The sequence below is a fragment of the Scyliorhinus torazame genome, chromosome 7 (assembly GCF_047496885.1).
Source record: "Scyliorhinus torazame isolate Kashiwa2021f chromosome 7, sScyTor2.1, whole genome shotgun sequence".
Classification (NCBI taxonomy): domain Eukaryota; kingdom Metazoa; phylum Chordata; class Chondrichthyes; order Carcharhiniformes; family Scyliorhinidae; genus Scyliorhinus; species Scyliorhinus torazame.
Genome location: NC_092713.1, coordinates 31,715,231 through 31,737,167, shown reverse-complemented (window position 1 = coordinate 31,737,167; position 21,937 = coordinate 31,715,231). Strand labels below are relative to the sequence as shown.

At 45.6% G+C, this 21,937-nt stretch overlaps 1 protein-coding gene across 1 annotated transcript in view; it reads right to left on the bottom strand.

Annotated features, from left to right (window-relative positions):
- rpap2 (RNA polymerase II associated protein 2) overlaps positions 1-15,688 on the bottom strand; it is a 152,415-nt gene extending 136,727 nt beyond the window's left edge. Inside the window, exons 1-3 of the mRNA XM_072510486.1 lie at positions 15,514-15,688; positions 4,016-4,130; positions 407-505 (exon numbers count right to left, since the gene is read on the bottom strand). Coding sequence (XP_072366587.1) covers positions 407-505; positions 4,016-4,130; positions 15,514-15,671 — 372 coding nt within the window. The 5' untranslated portion in view covers positions 15,672-15,688. The remainder of the gene's footprint in view (positions 1-406; positions 506-4,015; positions 4,131-15,513) is intronic.
- Between the last annotated feature and the right edge of the window lie 6,249 nt (positions 15,689-21,937).

Sequence of the window (21,937 nt, the reverse complement as noted above, 5' to 3'; positions counted from 1 at the left end):
AACACCTCTAGTCTTGCAAACTATTCCCCAAATTGTGCCATCAGTTCCAATCAGGATCTCTGAACCTCAAGCCACAACTTTGTCAAAAAAGCAGGAGCTCTATGTAGAATTTATTCATCTTTTGATAAGATCATGTAGGTGCGGGGGGAGGCCATTTGGCTGCTCATGGTTGATCAGATTGTGGCCTGAAGTCCACTTTCTTGTCCGTTCCTCATAATTTTTAACTCCCTTATCAATCAAAAAAATCTGTCAAATGCAGCCTTGAAAATAATTAATAACCTAATTTAGTTTGTTTTCAGCGCAGTAACAAAGAATCAAGATACTCTATTTACTAACATTTATTTTCCCTGCAAGAGCAAAGCAAACAGCTCCCTGAATTAATTCAAAATAAATACAACAGACTCACATTCTCAAGTTTATTTTGACAAACAGGATATCCACACTGTTTGATGATGGAACGCTCTTCCACAATATCCTGATAATGGACTGGAGTAATAAACTTAACCTTAATTAGAACAGAAACAGGGACAAATTACACAAACATTTCCAAAAATGTATTCGAAAAGTGCATTATGTTGCGAACACAGAATCATTTTTTTAAATTACTAAATTTCAGTTTGCAGCTAGCCCTGGAGGAATTTAAGATCTCAAATTATAAAAGGACAACATTTACATCTGCCACTTAATTCAAATAACAAATATTTCACTTAGACAATTGACCCAATAAACATTTTGCTGTGCAAACCCAGAGGTTTTAGTAAAGTTAATGCACTCCTTCAGTGCGTACTTTGATACCTGGTTTGGGATAATAAAATGGATCAAGAAAACCACAAAGATGGGGAACATTTAGGAAATAATGACTGCAAAATAATTGTGTGATGTAAGGCTGCTAAAGCTGTGATTAAGGTCTTGTAAAAGTGAAATGATCCTTGATATTACGGGGAGAGTGGCTGCTGATAAAAAGATTTATGAAACATTTACTTTTTTTACAGATATCTGGTTAATGGATTTTGTTTTGGTTTGGCGGTCCCTGGGGTGTAGATAATCTGCAGGATTATTCTGCAGGATATTCTGCAGGATTCTCCGTTGGCGGGATCCTCCGCTTCGCCGACAGCGCACCCACACCCATGGGTTTCCCTGATGGCCACAATAGGAAACCCCACTGGCTGGCTGCCGGAATGGAGGTTTCCGCTGCCAGCGGGGGCGCGCCGTGCTGGAAAATCCCATCCCTTGTATTTGGTCCTGGTTAAGCAGATCATGGGTCATATTGCGGGAGGAGACAGAAGAATGCCTTGTGTACAGATGATGTAATTAAGGGGGAGGAGCCAGGTTTGTCTGTAGTTGCAGTTTGCCATAGGATTTTAGTTCGAGGAGAATCATCTTTCAGTATGTTCCTGAAAGGTTCTCTCCAAGATCTCTGGACAGAGAAACACAAGTAAAACTTGATTGGCTGTTAACCTTAATTTTAAGTGGTATTTGAACTACATTGGTTTGCTTAATTGGAATATTTAGTGCCAGATTTAGGAAGTATGTTGAGTTCCTTATTTTATTTAAGAACTGTTAACTGTAAAGCTATTTCTTTGTTGTCAATGTGGTTAATTCTGTGTTTAAATTAAAGTCTATTTTAATATAAAAGATACCTATTGGTCAGTGTTATCATTCCTATGGTGCAGTCACCTTTACTTAGTTTTACAAATAGTTGGATTCTCATCCAGGACCCTAGCATACTTCTATGTAATAATAGAAAAGGTCACAAGGGTATTTGAGTAAGGAAGAAGCAAATTAAAGTGATAAAATGGGCCATGCTAATTAAACCAAAGATATAACCAGAGTAAGAAAGAGTAGTCAAAGAAAAAGACTAAAAAGGACAATCTTCTTGTGGAGGCAGATTGCATCACTGTTGCACTTCAATGAGTATTTTGCATCCATCACTAAAGAAGAAGGTGCTGCTAATGTTCCAGTTAAGGAAGGTGTAGTAGAAAAATTGGATAGGAAATAGATAAAGAGGACCTACTTATATGTCACCTGGTCTGAATTGTTTGCATCTTTTAATAACTCGTGGGATGAGAGCCTTGCTGGCAAGGCCAGTGTTTATTACCCATCCCTAATTGCCCTTGAGGAGGTACTGGTGAGCCCCCTTCTTGAGCTGCTAAGGGTGAAAGAAACCGAGGGGATACTTGGCTGTATAAACAAGGCACAGAATATAAAAGCAGGCAAGTTATGCAAATTCTTCATAAATCACTTGTTAGGCCATTTGCTGGTTGATTGTTTCTAATTCTACAAACCACATTTTAGGTAGGATGTCAAAGCCTTATAGCATGGATTCCCAAACTGGGGCTTGCAGGTGGAGATTTGGGAGTTACGAGCTCAGAGGCAGCAATGACTGCTGAAGAGCTTGAACTGAGTCTGATAACTGCAAAGCCCCTTTTTCCTCCTGTCTGTGGGCAGGGGTCAATAGTCTGCTCTCTGGAGCCTGATTGTTGCTGCAACCACAACCTGTATAAAGGTAGGTCTTTGCTTTTTTCAGAGAAAACTCAGCAGCTTTAAATCTCTCTGGTTAACCACGCACCTCGTCCCTCAACAACCTTCTAACCCGCCAGCCCTCACTTCCCCCTCCCCAGATTTTCACTCTGGGGGTCACACAAAGCCTGACATTAAAATAGTGTCACATTGTGAAAATGTTTGGGAAGCACAGCCTTACAGGGATTGCAGAAGAAATTTAATCGAATGATACTAGGGAACGAGACTTCAGTTATGTGGAGACTAGAGCAGCTGGGAATGACCACCTTAGAGCAAAAGTTAAAGGGAGATTTAATAGAGGCGCTCAAAATTATGAAGGATTTTGATAGAATAAATGAGGAGAAACTTTCCAGCGGCAGGAGAGTCAGTTTCCAGAGGACACCGAGTTATGGTAATTGGCATAAGAACCAAAGGAGATTTTGTTTTAATGCAGTGTGCTGTGATAATCTAGAATGCACTCCCTAAATGGAAGCTCATTCAATAACTTTCAATGGGGACTAAATACTTAGGTAAAAACAAATTGCACAGAACTATGGGATGGGGAGTAAAACTAATTGGATGGCTCTTTACAAGAACAAGGATGTACTTCTGAAGCTGCATAAGGCTCTGGTCAGACCCCATTTGGAGTATTGTAAGCCGTTTTGGGCCCTGTATCTAAGGAAAGATGTGCTGGCCTTGGAAAGGGTCCAGAGGTTCATAAGTAAGATCCCTGGAATGAACAGCTTGTCATATGAGGAACGGTTGAGGACTCTGAGTCTGTACTCATTGGAGTTTAGAAGGATGGGGAGGGATCTTATTGAAACTTACAGGATACGGCGAGGCCTGGATAAAGTGGACGTGGAGAGGATGTTTCCATTTGTAGGAAAAACTAGAAGCAGAGGACATAATCTCAGACTAAAGGGATGATCCTTTAAAACAGAGATGAGGAGGAATTTCTTCAGTCAGAGGGTGGTGAATCTGTGGAATTCTTTGCCGCAGAAGGTTGTGGAGGCCAAATCACTGAGTGTCTTTAAGACAGAGATAGATAGGTTCTTGATTGATAAGGGGATCAGGGGATATGGGGACAAGGCAGGAGAATGAGGATGAGAAAAATATCAGCCATGATTGGATGGCGGAGCAGACTCGGTGGGCCGAGTGGCCTAATTCTGCTTCTATGTCTTATGGTCTTTATAAAGCTGGCACAGGCACAATTGGATCAATAGTCTCCTTCCGTACTCTCACACAATGATACTATTTTAATTGGCATTTGTACACTATGTGCAGAAAATGTGCAGTTACTTTTGCTTCCATAACAACAGTGGCTACACTGGCTATGAAATGCTTTGGAACATTATGTGCATAATATAGTGACTATATAAATCTTAGTTCTAAGTACAGCCCAGTAACTGAAGGAACATGTTACATTCAGAATGATTTTGTCACTTTTCCACATTTAGAAATGTTAAGAGCAAAACTCCATCAGCAATATTATAGTCTCAAAAAAGAACTCACTTACACAATCCAACAGAAATTCTTCTGTTACATTTATTTCAAGCAGTTGTTCAACTATGTGGAGAGCGTTTGTCTCACATTCACGCTTCTTCCCCAAAGCCGCTTGCAATGCAGCTTTTCTACAGGTGGTACAGTTAGACAAAGAAAAATCATGTTAGGACAAGTCAAATTATTTATTTCAGGATAATGTTTATTTAATTCCTGCCGTGTGCATTTGACCTGCGGATGGCGCATAGCTTTACTTTTCCTCTCCAGTGTCCTGTACATCTCTATTCTTCACCAAAAGTAGGTCAGATTTGTAACCAATGAACAGCAACCACTTGACACTTAGAAAGAGTTGTGGCTGGTGAGATGGGTATTGAAGGTGAGTAGGTTAGAGACATCTGCTTTGGCATCACCAGGGCATCAACCCTCCGACAATACTCCTATCCTCACAGAGGCCCCAATGAAATTATTGAGTATCTCTAAAGTTTCTTCACTATTTATGATGATTGGTAGGGGGTGGTGAGAAATGATAGCTGCACGTAATACTTAGAGAAAAACCATTGGTTCACCTAGCCTATTCTTCCAAACCTCCCATTTTTTCGTGATGTCATTCAGAATGAACAAACAAAGAACAAAGAAAAGTACAGCACAAGAACCAGCCCTTCGGCCCTCCAAGCCTGCGCCGACCATGCTGCCTGTCTGAACGAAAATCTTCTACACTTCCGGGGTCCGTATCCCTCTATTCCCATCCTATTCATGTATTTGTCAAGATGTCCCGTAAACGTCACTATCGTCCCTGCTTCCACCACCTCCTCTGGCAGTGAGTTCCAGGCACCCATTACTCTGTGTAAAATTACTTGCCTCGTACATCTCCTCTAAGTACATCTCCTCTAAACCTTGCCCCTCGCATCTTAAACCCATGCCCCCTAGTAATTGACCCCTCTACCCTGGGAAAAAGCCTCTGACTATCCACTCTGTCTATGCCCCTCATAATTTTGTAGACCTTTATCAGGTCGCCCCTCAACCTCCGTCGTTCCAGTGAGAACAAACCGGGTTTATTCAACCGCTCCTCATAGCTAATGCCCTCCATACCAAGCAACATCCTGGTAAATCTCTTCTGAACCCTCTCCAAAGTCTCCACATCCTTCTGGTAGTGTGGCGACCAGAAATGAACACTATACTCCAAGTGTGGCCTAACTAAGGTTCTATATAGCTGCAACATGATTTGCCAATTTTTATACTCAATGCCCCGGCCAATGAAGGCAAACATGCCGAATGCCTTCTTGACTACCTTCTCCACCTGTGTTGCACCTTTCAGTGACCTGTGGACCTGTACACCTAGATCTCTCTGACTTTCAATACTCTTGAGGGTTCTACCATTCATTGTATATCCCCCAACTATATTAGACCTTCCAAAATGCATGACCTCACATTTGTCCGGATTGAACTCCATCTGCCATCACTCCGCCTAAGTCTCCAAACAATCTAAATCATGCTGTATCCTCTGACAGTCCTCATCGCTATTCGCAATTCCACCAACCTTTGTGTCGTCCGCAAACTTACGAAACAGACCAGTAAAATTTTCCTCCAAATCATTTATATCTACTACGAACAGCAACGGTCCCAGCACTGACCCCTGCGGAACACCACTAGTCACAGCCCTCCAATCAGAAAAGCACCCTTCCATTGCTACTCTCTGCCTTCTATGACCTAGCCAGTTCGGTATCCATCTCGCCAGCTCACCTCTGATCCCTTGTGACTTCACCTTTTGTATCAGTCTGCCATGAGGGACCTTGTCAAAGACCTTACTGAAGTCCATATAGACAGCATCCACTGCCCTACCTGCATCAACCATCTTTGTGACCTCCTCGAAAAACTCTATCAAGTTAGTGAGACACAACCTCCCCTTCACAAAACCGTGCTGCCTCTCGCTAATATGTCCACTTGCTTCCAAATGGGAGTAGATCCTGTCTCAATGAATTCTCTCCAGTAATTTCCCTACCACTGACGCAAGGCTCACCGGCCTGTAGTTCCCTGGATTATCCTTGCTACCCTTCTTAAGCAAAGGAACAACATTGGCTATTCTCCAGTCCTTCGGGACATCACCTGAAGACAGTGAGGATCCAAAGATTTCTGTCAAGGCCTCAGCAATTTCCTCTCTTGCCTCCTTCAGTATTCTGGGGTAGATCCCATCAGGCCCTGGGGACTTATCCACCGTAATATTTTTCAAGAGGCCCAACACCTCGTCTTTTTGGATCTCAATGTGACCCAGGCTATCAACATACCCTTCTCCAGACTCAACATCCACCAATTCCTTCTCTTTGGTGAATACTGATGCAAAGTATTCATTTAGTAACTCGCCCATTTCGTCTGGCTCCACACATAGATTCCCTTCCCTGTCTTTCAGTGGTCCAACCCTTTCCCTGGCTACCTTCTTGCTTTTTATGTACGTGTAAAAAGCCGTGGGATTTTCCTTAACCCTATTTGCCAATGACTTTTCGTGACCCCTTTTAGCCCTCCTGACTCCTTGCTTAAGTATCTTCCTACTTTCCTTATATTCCGCACCGGCTTTGTCTGTTCCCAGCCTTCCAGCCCTGATAAATGCCTTCTTTTTCTTTTTGACGAGACCTACAATATTTTTCGTTATCCAGGGTTCCCAAAATTTGCCATATTTATCCTTCCTCCGCACAGGAACATGCCGGTCCTTAATTCCTTTCAACTGACATTTGAAAGCCTCCCACATGTCAGATGTTGATTTACCCTCAAACATCCGCCCCGAATCTAGGTTCTTCAGTTCCTGCCTAATATTGTTATAATTAACATTCCCCCAATTTAGCACATTCACCTTAGGTCCAGTCTTATCCTTGTCCACCAGCACTTTAAAACTTACTGAATTGTGGTCACTGTTCCCGAAATGCTCCCCTACTGAAACTTTTGCCACCTGGCCGGGCTCATTCCCCAATATCAGGTCCAGTATAGCCCATTCCCTAGTTGGACTATCTACATGTTGTTTCAAGAAGCCTTCCTGGGTGCTCCTTACAAGCTCTGCCCCGTCTAAGCCCCTAGCACTAAGTGAGTCCCAGTCAATATTGGGGAAGTTAAAGTCTCCCATCACAACAACCATGTTGCTTTTACTCCTTTCCAAAATCTGTCTACCTATCTGCTCCTCTATCTCCCGCTGGCTGTTGGGAGGCCTGTAGTAAACCCCCAACATTGTGACTGCACTCTTCTTATTCCTGATCTCTACCCATATAGCCTCGTTGTCCTCGGAGGTGTCCTTCCGCAGTACCGCTGTGATGCTCTCCCTAACCAGTAACGCAACTCATCCACCCCTTTCACCTCCCCCTCTATCCCGCCTGAAACATCTAAATCCTGGAATGTTTAGCTGCCAATCCTGTCCTTCCCTCAACCAGGTCTCTGTAATGGCAACACCATTGGCCAGCATTGTGGATAGCACAATTGCTTCACAGCTCCAGGGTCCCAGGTTCGATTCCCGGCTTGGGTCACTGTGCGGAGTCTGCAGATTCTCCCCGTGCGTGCGTGGCTTTCCTCCGTGTGCTCCGGTTTCCTCCTACAGTCCAAAGATGTGCGGGTTAGGTGGATTGGCCATGCTAAATTGTCCAGTGTCGAAAATTGCCCTTAGTGTCGGGTGGGGTTGCTGGGTTCTGGGGATGGGGTGGAGGTGTGGACCTTGGGTAGGGTTCTCTTTCCAAGAGCCGGTGCAGACTAGATGGGCCGAATGGCCTCCTTCTGCACTGTAAATTCTATGAAAACCATCATAGTTCCAAGCTCTAAGCTCATCTGCCTTACCGGTTATACTTCTTGCATTAAAACACATGCACTTCAGGCCACCAGTCCCGCTGTTTTCAGCAACATCTCCCCGTCTGCTCTCCCTCCGAGCCATACTGGCCCCATTCCCTAGTTATACTAGTTTAGACCCTCCCTACTAGTTTAAACCCTCCCCTCCTTTAATGAATAACCCTGCAACCTTTCCTAATGAGGAATTCATCCAGTCCACTTTAAAACACTGAACTGGTTTCTGTTTCACTTCCACTTAACAATTTGCGCCATAATTGTATTGCTATCTTTTAAAACATTTAAATTGCTTGTATTTCCTGTTTTTTTAAGAACCTTGACATTAAACTGTGCCTCTTGTTCCTTCAATTGTGTCCAATAGAAGACATTTAATTCATCTCAGGGTACTTTATCGAATAGTTCAGAACTCTAAACTCAGGACTCAACCTCACCTGGACTCTCTCCAATAATCATGCATTTCCATGTAACATGCAAACCATAAAGAACACAGTATTCTAAATGTGGCCAAGGGTCCAGATGCATTTTCAACATCCCCTCTTCATATTCTTAACTCAGACCTTGAACTGTCATTTATACTTAAGAGTACTCTGTTGTAACATTCCTTCTTTTAAGAAAATGAAACATTAACACTTCCTGTCCGCACAGCAGACATCGAGACTGAATATTAAACAACAGTGAAAGGGGAGAAAATATATGCCAGAGATTAGGATAGATAGAGAGAGAGAGAAATGATAGAGAGATAAAGATATGAATATTGCCCTTGCAATAAACAACACTCCATTTGCCTTCCTGTACCGACACACAAACTTTTAACGATTCATGCACCAGGACATCCAAGTCACTCTTCACTTTTGAATTCTGCAATTTCTCAGTTTAAATAACATGATGCTTTCCTATTCTTTTTGCCAAAGTGGACAAGTTTACATTTTCCCACATGAAAAGCCACCTGCCAAATTTCTGCCCACTTATTTAACCCATCAATGTCCCTTTGCAGACTCCTCATGTCCTCGTTACAATTTAGTTTCCTATTTATCCTTGTTTCATCAGCTAATTTAGCAACCATATATTTGGTCCCTTGACCAAGTCATTGATATAAATTGTAAATAGTTGATGCCCGGCACTGATATGTGTGGTACTCCACTCGTCACATCTTATCAACCTGAAAATGATACATTTATGCCTACTCTGTCCTGTTAGTTAGTCAATCCTCTGTCCATGTTAATATGTTATCCCCAAAAGTCGGGGCTCTTATTTTGAGTAGTATTGTCACTCAGTCAAACGCTTTCTGGAAATTGAAATACAGCACCTACACAATTCCTCTTTATGTTGCTTGTTACTTCTTCAAATAACTTTAATAAATTAGTCAAACATGATTTTCTTTTCCCAAAAACCATGTTGACTGTGTCTCGTTGCATTGTGATTTCCTTGGTGCCCTGCTATAACCTCCTTTTGTTTTAAAAAGTGTTTTTATTCAAATATTTAGCATTTTACAAAACAAAAACACCCCCAAATACAATAACTCTGCACCAAACCCCCTCCCCGCATGCCCCCCCCCCCACACCTACTCCTCCCCCCGCCAACACTTTTGCCAGTATCCTGGCATTTGCCTGTATGACCCAAACCCCACCCTTATCCTTTTTAAGCACCAACGAAATCGAGGCCTATCTCATTATTTCCGGCAATGCCCCCCCCCCCACCCATCCTCAAAACATTTCAACCAATAGCGGCGCCAACTTCTCCTTAAACTGTTTAGAAAATTCCATGGCAAAACCCTCAGGCCCCGGTGCCTTACCCGTTTGCATCTTCCCTATCACTACCTGCACTTCTTGCACCCCCACTCGCTCCTCCAATCCTGCCCTCACCTACCTCCGGGCACTCCAACCGCCCCAAAAACGCCCTAATTTCTGAAGCATTTTCCAAGGGCTCTAACCGATACAAGTCCTTATAAAACTTTTCAAGAACCTTGTTCACCTGCTCCAACACCACCACCAGCTCACTGGCCCATCTCTGACATAAGAACTAGGGGCAGGAGTAGGCCATCTGGCCACGAAGAATCCAGCATGAGTTTCAAGGATACAAAGAAATAACATTTATTTACAATAACATATATACACAACAGCAGCAACCTCACTTGCTGCTTACTCCTTCCTGCTGGTTCCAAACTGGCCAGCTTTATTTATACAGGGCGTGTGCTAATGATTTCTCTGCCCCCCTCATTGGGGAAGCTCATACTCCCACAGGATTGTGGGATTGCCATTAGTCCGCAGCCAATGGTAAGCAGGCAGGTTATAACATCCCTCCCCCCCCCAAAGTCCAAGGAATCCACCGAAGATCCTGGTGAAGGAGGGCGTTGGACTATTTTTGCCGCAGGCCGGACACCATTTGCACGAGGCGCTGGATCGGGCGGCGTGTAACCAGACGGAGACCGGCGCTTCCTTGATGAACGACGTAACGGTTGTACATCCACGGCCCGTGGGCCCGAGGATTCCCCCTCGGATGCGTCCTGTGTCTCGATCTCGGAGTCAGAGTCTGCTGCCTCTGTCATCTCGGCGTCTCTATCTCCGCGCGGTTCTATAACGACCTGCGCAGGCTTTGAGTGAGGACCAGAGGAAGATTGTGAGGACTACTTTCCATTGTCTCCGGTCTCTGCGGCTGTAGAAATGAGTTCTGGGGGCGTGGAATCTTTGGAAGGGATAGTCTTCTGGACCGAACGTGGTCTACATGTTTGGGCTGGAGAAGACCCTGGGCTTGCACCTGGTAAGATATAGGGCCCGTTTGGTGAAAGATTACGCCAGGGACGCACTGGGCACCACCAGCAAAATTGCGAACGAACACTGGGTCACCGGGCGCAAACTGCCGAATCGGCCGATGCCGAGAAAAACCCTGTCCCTGCCATTCTGGTGTGCGGCGTACTTTTGCGCCAATGTCCGGGAAAACCATACTAAGGCGGGTGCGAAGTCTCCGGCCCACTCGGAGTTCTGCGGGAGTTACCCCAGTCACCGCATTTGGGGGGGGGGGGGGGGGGGGGGGGGGGGTCGGGGGGTCCTATACGAAAACAAAAAGCGAGCCAGTCTCGTGTCCATTGACCCGGAAGACTGTTTCTTTAGGCCTCGTTTGAATGTCTGCACTGCGCACTCCGCCAACCCATTTGAAGCCGGGTGGTAAGGGGCAGTGCGGATATGGCGTATGCCGTTCATCTTCATGAACCTCGCAAACTCCTCACTGGTGAATGAAGTGCCGTTATACGTGACCAGCACCTCGGGGAGGGCATGTGTACTAAAAGACAAACGCATCTTCTCAATTGTTGCGCAGGACGTTGTGCCTAGCATCTTATGCACCTCTAGCCATTTAGACTGGGCGTCGATTAATAAAAGGAACATGGATCGTTGAAAAGGGCCGGCGGAATCCGCATGCAAGCACGCCCAAGGCAGCCCTGGCCATTCCCAGTGATTAGGGGCGCGGCTGGCGGAAGCTTCTGATGCTCCTGACAAATGGAGCAGTTCCGGGCCACCTTCTCAATGTCGGCGTCGAGGCCTGGCCACCAAACAAAACTCCGGGCCAACATTTTCATTTTGGTCGCACCTGGATGCCCATTGTGCAAGTCTCTTAGTAACAGCTCCTGTCCTTTTTCCGGGACAATCGTCCCCCACAAGAGGATGCAGTCTTCCACGCTGAATTCTGACAGCTTGGAGGAAAATGCCCGCAACTCGCCTGGGAGCTGTCTATGCTGCCCACCATACAGGACTACGTGTCGAACCTTTGACAGGATTGGCTCCGTCTGGGTCCACTCACGGATCTGTGATGCCGTGACAGGCAAGGTGTCCATAAAATTTAGGGTTGCAACCACCTCACCGGTCGTGGGGGTCGACATGGGCTCGGTCGATAAAGGCAATCGGCTCAGTGCGTCGGCATTTGCTATCTGCGTTCCTGGTTTGTGCTCCAGAGAATACTCGTATGCAGTGAGCAACAAAGCCCAGCGCTGGATCCGTGCAGAAGCAATGGGCGGTTATTGGCGTATCCTCTCTGAAAAGGCCGAGAAAAGAACGAAGATGTGAAGTGTCAGTCGGGGCGGGGCCTGTTGAATCGCACGCACCTTCTCTGCGACGGGGTGCAAACCTTTGCGGTCCACCCGATAACCTAGGTAGACTACTTCCTTCACCTGAAAGACACACTTTGTGCAACGTAAACGGACTCCAGCCTCTGAAAAAACGTCTACGGACAGCCTCCAGATTTTCCAAATGTTCCTGCTCCGACATCCCTGTGATCAAAACGTCATCTAAGTAGACAGCAACATGCGGTAAACCTCTCAAAATGCCCTCCATTAAGCGTTGAAAAATAGCGCAGGAAGAGGATACTCCAAAGGGCAAACGTGTATATTCATACAGGCCCCGGTGTGTATTAATCGTTACATATGGTCGGGAGGCAGGGTCCAGCTCCAACTGTAGGAAGGCGTGACTCATATCTAATTTTGTGAACAAGGCTCCACCTGCAAGCTTTGGGTAGAGATCCTCTTTGCGAGGCATTGGATATCGGTCGAGTCGGGAAGCCGTATTCACTAAGTTTATAGTCGCCGCACAAGCGAACTGTGGCATCTAGCTTCATTACAGGTACAATTGGTGCTGCCCAGTCAGCAAAACGGACGGGCCTGATAATACCCAAACTCTCCAAACGAGTGAGCTCCCCTTCTACCTTCTCGAGCAAGGCGCAAGGCACCGGGCACGCCCGGAAATAGCGCGGCGTGGCTCCTGGTTTGACTTGGATACGGGCTACGGCCCTTTTTATTTTCCCCAAACCGGGCTGGAATACATCTGGGTATTGTCCGAGCACCTGCGTCAACCCTCCAGAAACTGTTTGGAGGATGTGCTGCCATTGCAACCGCAAATGGCGCAACCAGTCCTGTCCCAACAGGCTGGGCCCATGGCCGCGCACCACGATAAGTGGGAAACGCCCCTCCTGGCGTCCATAAACAACAGGGGTCATTGTAGTTCCTGCAATGTCCAATGGTTCCCCCGTGTAGGTGGCCAACCTGGCCTGTGTGTCGGTTAATGTAAGGGTCTGTATAACCTGCTTGATGCGGTCGAATATCCTCTGGGCGATCATGGAGACCGCTGCGCCAGTGTCCAACTCCATCTCAAGCGGGTAACCATTGACCCGTACTGTCAACTTAATGGGGGCCACACGGGGAGCTGCCACACAATGCAGCTGCAGGCAGTCGTCCTCCGTCTCCACGTCCTCAGGAGTAGTCCCCGCAGGTTCATCCATATGGAAGGTGCGGCCGGTCCCAGTTTCGGTTGGAACGACGGCGCCCCCAGGACCTGTGTCCGCGACGGGGTCGGCGCCTACAAGTCTGACACGGACATGGCTCCTCATCCATTGGTTCTGGAGAAGGCTCCCTTCAGGGAGGAATGTCCGACGGCCACTGGCGTCGATCCGGACGTCGTCTCGCCCAGGGTACCGCAGGAGTGCGGGGGGCCGTTTTCGGACGGAAGGGGTTGCGCCCCAAGGCATGCACTTCCATTCCGTGTAACTCCTGCACTCCTCGTTCTGCGCTCTCTCAGGACCTGGAACCCTGGAGCTGCGAAGCAACAATGCTACATACTGTGCTACCGTGCCGCCCACAATCAGAACTTGCGTATTGCTGGAAAAAAAACATTTTTGTCTAAGCTTTTTGTCTTGCACTCGATCAGGACAATTCGTAAGAGTACCAATCTAAGGGAAAACAGGGCAGAACGACATAGTACAGCTGAAGGACCACTCAGTTCAAGGGCAATTAGGGATGGGCAATAAATGTTGGCCCAGCCAGCAACACCGACATTTCCTGAACAAAAAAAAATTAAGATCCACTGAGGAAATAGTCCCATAGATGGCAAACTGACTTTCAGCTCAACAAATTGTCGAGCCGTGCATGCAAGGTGCAGACATCTTTGGACTTTCACATGCAGGATGATGAGAATTCACTTTACACTGACAAGCAGAGTCTGTATGTTGCTGTTCTCATATCAAAGTGACATTGTGCAAAATTAAAGTGCATGGGATTGAGGGAAGTGTATTGAGGTGGATAGAAAACTAGTTGGCAGAGAGGAAACAAAGAGTAGGAATTAATGGGTTCTTTTCAAATTGGCAGGCAGTAACTAGTGGGGTGCCACAAGGATGGCTGCTGGGACCCCAGCTCTTCACAATATATATTAATGATTTGAATGAGGGAACAAAATGCAACATCTCAAGTTAGGTGGGAGAGTGAATTGTGACGAGGATGCAGGGATCCTACAGCATGATCTGGACAGGTTGGGCGAGTGGGCAAATCAATGGCAGATGCAGTATAAATTGGATAAGTGAGAAGTTATTCACTTTGGAAGCAAAAACAGGAAGGCAGATTACTACCTGAATGGCTGTAAATTGGGAGAGCAGCGTGTGCAGCGTGACCTGGGTGTCCTTGTGCACCAGTCGCTGAAGGTAAACATGCAGGTGCAGCAGGCAGTAAAGAAGGCTAATGGTATGTTGGCCTTCGTTGCAAGAGGTTTCGAGTACAGAAGCAGGGGTGTGTTGCTGCAATTATACAAGGCCTTGGTGAGGCCACACCTGGAGTATTGTGTACAGCTTTGGTCTCATTTTCTGAGGAAGGATGTTCGTGCTCTCTCTCTCTCTCGAGTGCAGCGAAGGTTTACCAGACTGATTCCGGGGATGGCGGGACTGTCACATGAGGAGAGATTGACTAGGTTAGGATTGTTCTCGCTGGAGTTCAGAAGAATGAGAGGGGGATCTCTTAGAGACTTATAAAATTCTAACAGGACTAGGCAGGGTAGATGCAGGGAAGATGTTCCCAATGATGGGTGTGGCCAGAACCAGGGGTCACAGTCTGAGGATTCAGGGTAAACCATTTCGGACAGTGATAGGAGACATTTCTTCACCCAAAGAGTGGTGAGTCTGTGGAATTCATTACCACAGGAAAAAGTTGACGCTAAAACATTGAATAAAGCACTTGGGGCGAATGGGATCAAAGGCTATGGGGAGAAAGCAGGATTAGGCTATTGAGTTGGAAGATCAGCAATGATCGTGATGAATGGCGGAACAGGCTCGAAGGGCCAAAAGGCCTCCTCCTATCTTCTATGTATCTCGTAAACTATACCATAAATGCTCCCCCCAAAAAATCCCAGGATCTAGAAGGAGAAATCTAACCAAATGTGACAGAATGGCCAAGATTGCTGCACACAGGGTTTGCTGTGCTCCAAGCTGGAGTATGCAGCTCAAGAGTCTGGGATCCCCACCCTTGTGAACAAGCTGGAAATGGTTTAGAGAGGTGCAGCTACAGTTAATCTCGATGGTTGTGCCAGAACATCCAGTTTCCCTGTAGTAAGTACACTGCAACAACCGAGACAGTCGGGCGAGTGAATAACATTGTCCTGTGAAGCAGAGCATGAAGTTGTGATTGATATTCCGCCATATGTCCGCTGAAGTAGGGGGCAAAAACACCAACAGGCTTGTTGCACCTCTGTAATGTCACACACACAAGTATAGGTGAACAGCTTCATACCAAAACAGCAATAACCTCCCTCCAGAGGTAACTAACCCAACCATTAAATAAATAAACCCATCACATCGATACCTTCCTTCAGCTCCGAAGAGTTAACGCACACCCCGAGCCCCTCCCTGGCGGAACGCTGCCGCTGCAAACGCCGGGCAGGCTCGCAGGCCGACACTCACCGTTCCAGGCCCCTTGCGGAGTCCGCCGCCCGGCTCTTGCCGCTGGCCGTTGGCGGACAAACGGTCACGCTCGCGCCCTCCCGCCGCCGCCGCCGCCGGGCCTGCGGCCGGCTCGCGCTGCGCTCTCGCTCCGCCGCCATGACGGGCGCCGCTGACATCCGTACGGCAGCCGCCAGGTCCAAAGCGCGCGCACACCCGGCACGGGCGGAGCTGTTGCTCTTCCGAATATTCACCCCAACGGGCCACCTGCCTTCAGCTCTCCCTCACTTTGGGGACGTTTTGAATTTACGTTGCCTGAAGAAACGGCATTACCCCTTAACAAATGCTGGGAACTAAGTGAAACATCAAGCGGCGCCTGAAAGAGAGAAGACAGGTTAATGTAATAAATAATAATCTTTATTATTGTCACAGGTAGGTTGACATTAACCCTGCAATGAAGTTACTGTGAAGAGCCCCTAGTCGCTACATTCCGGCGCCTGTTTGGGTACACAGAGGGAGAATTCAGAATGTCAAATTCACCTAACGGCACGTCTTTCAGGACTTGTGGGAGGAAACTGGAGCACCCGGAGGAAACCCACGCAGACACGGGGAGAACGTGCGGACTCCGCACAGACAGTGACCCAAGCAGGAATCGAACCTGGGACCCTGGCACTGTGAAGCAACAGTGTTAGCCACCGTCTGTTTGCCGTGGAATTTTTCATCAACATTTTTTCTGTGTTTGCCAATGTGCCAACCTAGAACAACATAGGAGCAGAATTAGACCACTTGGCCCTTTGAATCTGCTCCGCCAATCAATCATGGCTGATATTTTCCTCAGCCCTATTTTCCTGCCTTCACCCCACAACCCCTAATCCGCTTAATGCCCCTAAAAGCTCCAAAACAGCTCTGCCTCTGTGATGGGCAACATGGGCAGGAGGCCCTCATTCATCTCAGTGGGCCGCAAGATCGAAATCAGGCTTGACCCCTGATTAGATCTACCATGCGGAATTAGTGAGGTCTTGCGACACTAAAACGCAGTAGAAAATTGAGTTAAACTTCTCGGATGCAAACAAGAATCTTTATTGCCTCTATTTGAGTACAGTTAGGAGAAACTTAAATCTATTCTCAATAAAGTCTGGCTAGTAAAAGGACTTAAAGAGAAGTAACTTGTACACGATTTAACTTTCAAATAATACAAAAATGGTTTCTTGCTTACGGCAAAACAGCTTGCATTTACTTCAAGAGTTAGAGTGGAAAAGTGAAAATATGAAAATAGAGATAGCGAATAGTTTAGATCAAATTATAGGATGATCCCGGAATAAAGATGGCCATATGGACCATCATTTTATCTGTCTTGAACCATCTATCTACACCTCTTATGTCATCCTAATTGGTTTGGGTTAGAATCAAATGTATTTGATTCGATGGTTAGCTGTCAATCCTTAATGTGCAACATAAGTTCTGAATGTTTCATGTTTGAATATTTGTGTATTATCAAGACTAGTTTCTACAGGTTTTCTGCTGACTTTGCTTTATCCACATTATGAACAATAGTGCCTTCATGTTGCTATGGTGCCTGCTTCGTCCTTGATCAGATTACTGGTCAATGTATTAATGTCAAACTGTCTTTGAAAATATGTTTGTTAGAACAATAGCTTTTTCATCTTTGTTTCGTAAAAATGTTGTTTTAATCTCCAATGAGTTTATGCATGTGCCAGGCTCATTGTGTCCCTGTTGAAGCTATGTGTTTTATCATGACCTGAGGTTATGAGTGCTGAAATCCTCAATTTACAATGGGTATTAAAACTGGGGCTTAATATTTACACTAAATAGCCTTCTTTTACCTATCCGATCTATCAGGAAATAGTCGATCCCATAAGACCATAAGACATAGGAGCGGAAGTAAGGCCATTCGGCCCATCGAGTCCACTCCACCATTCAATCATGGCTGATTTCAACTCCATTTACCCGCTCTCTCTCCATAGCCCTTAATTCCTCGAGAAATCAAGAATTTATCAACTTCTGTCTTAAAGACACTCAACGTCCCGGCCTCCACCGCCCTCTGTGGCAATGAATTCCACAGGCCCACCACTCTCTGGCTGAAGAAATTTCTCCTCATAATCCCGATCAGTCCGTGCTTTTGATAAATCGAAAGATCAAGTGAGATATATCACAATAAGACAAACGATATAATAAATGCAATAGGATAGGTAAAAGCGCAAAGAAGAACTCATTCATATTGTCATTGCCGTTTTAAACAATAGAGTGGGCAAGCATTGCATTATAAGCATTTCAGCAAAAATTATTATAATTCTTAAAGAATCATTATTATAAAATAACAATTAATTAATTAATCGAATTTGATCCTACTGATTCAGTATTAATCTATTAGCAATATGTTAATAATACAGTCAAATAATTGATTGATCAGCAACATTTTAACAATAATATTGCATTTCTATTTCATCTAATGCTGGTGCAGTGTGGTTAGTGTGAATCATTCTGACTATTGGGCCCTTGCGTTCGGTGAATAGTTGTTTAATGCACTTGATACATTGGTATGTTATGTAACTGATGAATCCTGCTACACAGGAGAAAAAGATTATTCTTACTGCGGACATTCCAGTGTGCCCCAACCACGCACAAAGTTTCTCCCAGATAGAGGTATCTGGGGATGGATCAAGTTTCTTGATTTCTTTTTGGATATGTGATGCCAGATCTTTAACTTCCTGTGAGTTATCTGGAATGAAAGTGCGACACTCCGCACCAATCAGGGCGCAGGTGCCACCTTTTTCGGCTAGCACATAGTCAAGTGCCATTCGATTTTGTAATGCCACGGTTCGAATTGCTTTCATTTCGTCAGAGATTTTATCTAGGGCAGTGGCAGTGTAAATGGCTACGTTTTGTATGATGGTTGTTATTTTATTCAAATCATTGGCCACCCTTACTTCCCAATAGAAAGGAATAACTCTAGCATAAATTGCGTCTCGTAAGGTTATGGCACGTTTATTTCTTCCAGTGGCTGGTTCTAAAAAATGAGGGAGATGAGGAAGATGGCGGATGGCAGGTACTATGTATCCTAAATAGCAAGATCCTGACCAGTATTTTGGGAGCCAGGAATATGCTTTGTCATTACAAATATAATAAGTCTCATGAAAGGGGCTGTTTAGCACAGGGCTAAGTCGCTGGCTTTGAAAGCAGACCAAGGCAGGCCAGCAGCACGGTTCGATTCCTGTAACAGCCTCCCCGAACAGGCGCCGGAATGTGGCGACTAGGGGCGTTTCACAGTAACTTCATTTGAAGCCTACTTGTGACAATAAGCAATTTTCATTTCATTTCATAAGCAGAGTATAAGTAAATATTTTCGAAGTACCAATGATCTGAGAATGTTTTATTATCTGCGTATGCCTGTTATTGTTGAGGACCGTTCAGTTCTTTGCAATAAATTTTGCATACATTTATAAGCTGTGTTAGCATCCAAATAATTAGTACAAACACTATTGCCCATTTTCATCCCTTTAGAGTGATTACTAATGAGGCATATTGGTCTTCTTTGTTTAATATTAATTGAAAGGCTAATATATTGAGGATTTTTGTTTGGTTATATTTAAGTTGGTGCCATCCTGAAAAGGTGGTTAGTGGATAGCCTGCAGATTTCCATAAGTTAATAAATTTATTTAAATAAATCTTGTACCTTCCTTTTTCACATGAATATTCTCCAGAACGGACCACTACAGAGCGAGGGACACTTTGGTAGATGTACCATTCTGCTGTTTCTGAAGCATTAAGGGAATAGTTAAGAAGGGAATATCGTCTCCTGAGTTATTAGGGGTTGCAGTGCATACCCAACAATTAGAAATGTTGAAATTTTTAGCATATATCTCAGATGTGTAAAGGAATGTGTTCTTATTCAGTTCTGGTACAACATTTACAAAGCCAATCAAATAACTGAAAATGTAAACATTTTACAGATCTTAATATTTATACGTGCACTTCACATGTGATGCGTGGATCCAACTTTTCTTTCCTTTTAATTTTACAGCGGATTGGGTGGTGAGAAGGATTACGAGTGGTCCTTCCCACTTCGGTCCTAGGTCGTGCCCACCTTCTGGAGGATTTCCCCACGCAGCTAACACCTGTTGAGAGGCAGAACTAACAGCATTTGTTAGATTTTGACAATAAGTCAGCAAAGCATCACTCATTAAATGACAGTCTGCTTTCCGCAAATCAGTAGTTCCTGGCAGAGACATTGGTCTGCCTGTGATGATTTCAAATGGACTCAGGCCTGTTGTTCTGTTTGGTGTAGCTGTAATACTGCATAATACTATTGGCAAAGCTTGAACCCAATTCATGCCTTCCTGGTTGTATTTAGACAGTCTTTCTTTCAAAGTTCAATTCATACGTTCCACTTGTCCTGATGATTGTGTATGATAAGGACAGTGTAAATTCCAGTCAATGTTTAATAGTCTACAGACTTCCTTCCAAACAGCACCAGTAAAGTGGGTTCCAATGTCTGAGTCAATGCTAGCTGGTAGTCCCCATCTGGGGATAAAGTTTTTTTTTTAAAAACAGTGAACAAAGAACAAAGAAAGTGTTATAACCTGCCTGCTTACCGTTGGCTGGGGACTAATGACAATCCCACAATCCTGTGGGCGTATGAGCTTCCCCAATGAGGGGGCGGAGAAACCATTAGTAAACTCCATGTATAAATAAAGCTGGCCAGTTTGGAAGCAGCAGGAAGGAGTGTGCAGCAAGGGAAGTTGCTGCTGCTGCTGCTATATATATATATATATGTTATTGTAAATAAATGTTATTACTTTGTATCCTTAAAACTCGTGCTGGATTCTTCGTGGCCCTTACAAAACTGGCGACGAGGGTTAAAGTGAATAGCTGTCTACACTGCTGAAGCCACCTCCCTGGATTTTTGTTGGATACAGGTTGGAAGTTGTTTTCTATTATACCATGCCTCTGTACGGACGTTTGGATGTTTTTGATGCTGCGCTGGAAAGCTGGAACCAGTACGCACAACGGATGCATTACTATTTCCGGGCAAACAATATCACCGAAAACGAGCGCCAGGTGGTCATATTGCTCACTGCCTGCGGCCCGCATACGTTTGGGGTGATTAGGAGCCTTACGTACCCAGCAGCACCGGACACCAAAACGTTTGATGAACTTGTGAATATAGTGGGGCAACATTTTAACACAACCCCGTCCACGATAGTCCAGCGTTACCGGTTTAATACCGCTGAGAGGACCCCAGGAGAATCCCTTGCCGATTTTCTATCCAGGCTACGCAGGATTGCGGAGTACTGTGACTATGGTGAGACCTTGTCAGAAATGTTACGCGACCGTTTGGTTTGCGGTATTAACAATGCAGCCACCCAGAGAAAGTTGTTAGCTGAGCCAACATTGACTTTTCAACAGGCCATTCAAATAGTATAATACCGTGGCCTGTATGAATATACACGGTTGCCCTTTGGAGTATCCTCTGCCTGCGCAATTTTTCAACGTGTTATGGAGGGCATTTTGACAGGTTTACCACGTGTTGCTGTCTACTTAGATGACGTTTTGATTACAGGGACGTCGGAGCAGGAACATTTGGAAAATCTGGAGGCTGTCCTTAGACGCTTTTCGGAGGCTGGAGTCCGTTTACGTCGCACAAAGTGCGTATTTCAGGCTAAGGAAGTAGTCTACCTAGGTTATCGGGTGGACCGCAAAGGTTTGCACCCCGTCGCAGAGAAGGTGCGTGCAATTCAACATGCCCCCGCCCCGACTGACACTTCGCATCTTTGTTCTTTTGTCGGTTTCGTAAACTATTATGGGAAGTTCCGCCCCAATCTGGCAACTACGCTGGCCCCGTTGCACCTTCTGCTAAAGAAAAATCACACCTGGGTTTGGGGTCAGCCACAAGAAACCGCTTTCCGGCGGGTAAAACAAAAATTGTCGTCGTCTGGGTTACTAACCCACTATGATCCTGGAAAGCCTTTGCTCGTCACATGTGATGCATCCCCGTATGGTATTGGGGCCATCCTGTCCCACAAGATGGAGAACGGGGCCGAGCAACCGATAGCTTTCGCCTCCCGCACATTGACTGCAGCGGAACAAAAGTACGCGCAGATCGAGAAGGAGGGCCTGGCAGTGGTTTTTGCGGTGAAACGCTTCCACCAGTATGTGTATGGCCACCATTTCACTATCGTGACTGATCATAAGCCTCTGCTGGGACTTTTCAGAGAGGATAAGCCAATACCGCCCATTGCTTCCGCACGGATCTAGCACTGGGCTTTGTTGCTTGCTGCATACGAGTATCCTCTGGAGCACAAACCAGGAACGCAGATAGCAAATGCCGACGCACTGAGCCGATTGCCTTTATCGACCGGCCCCATGTCGACCCCCACGACCGGTGAGGTGGTTGCAACCCTAAATTTTATGGACACCTTGCCTG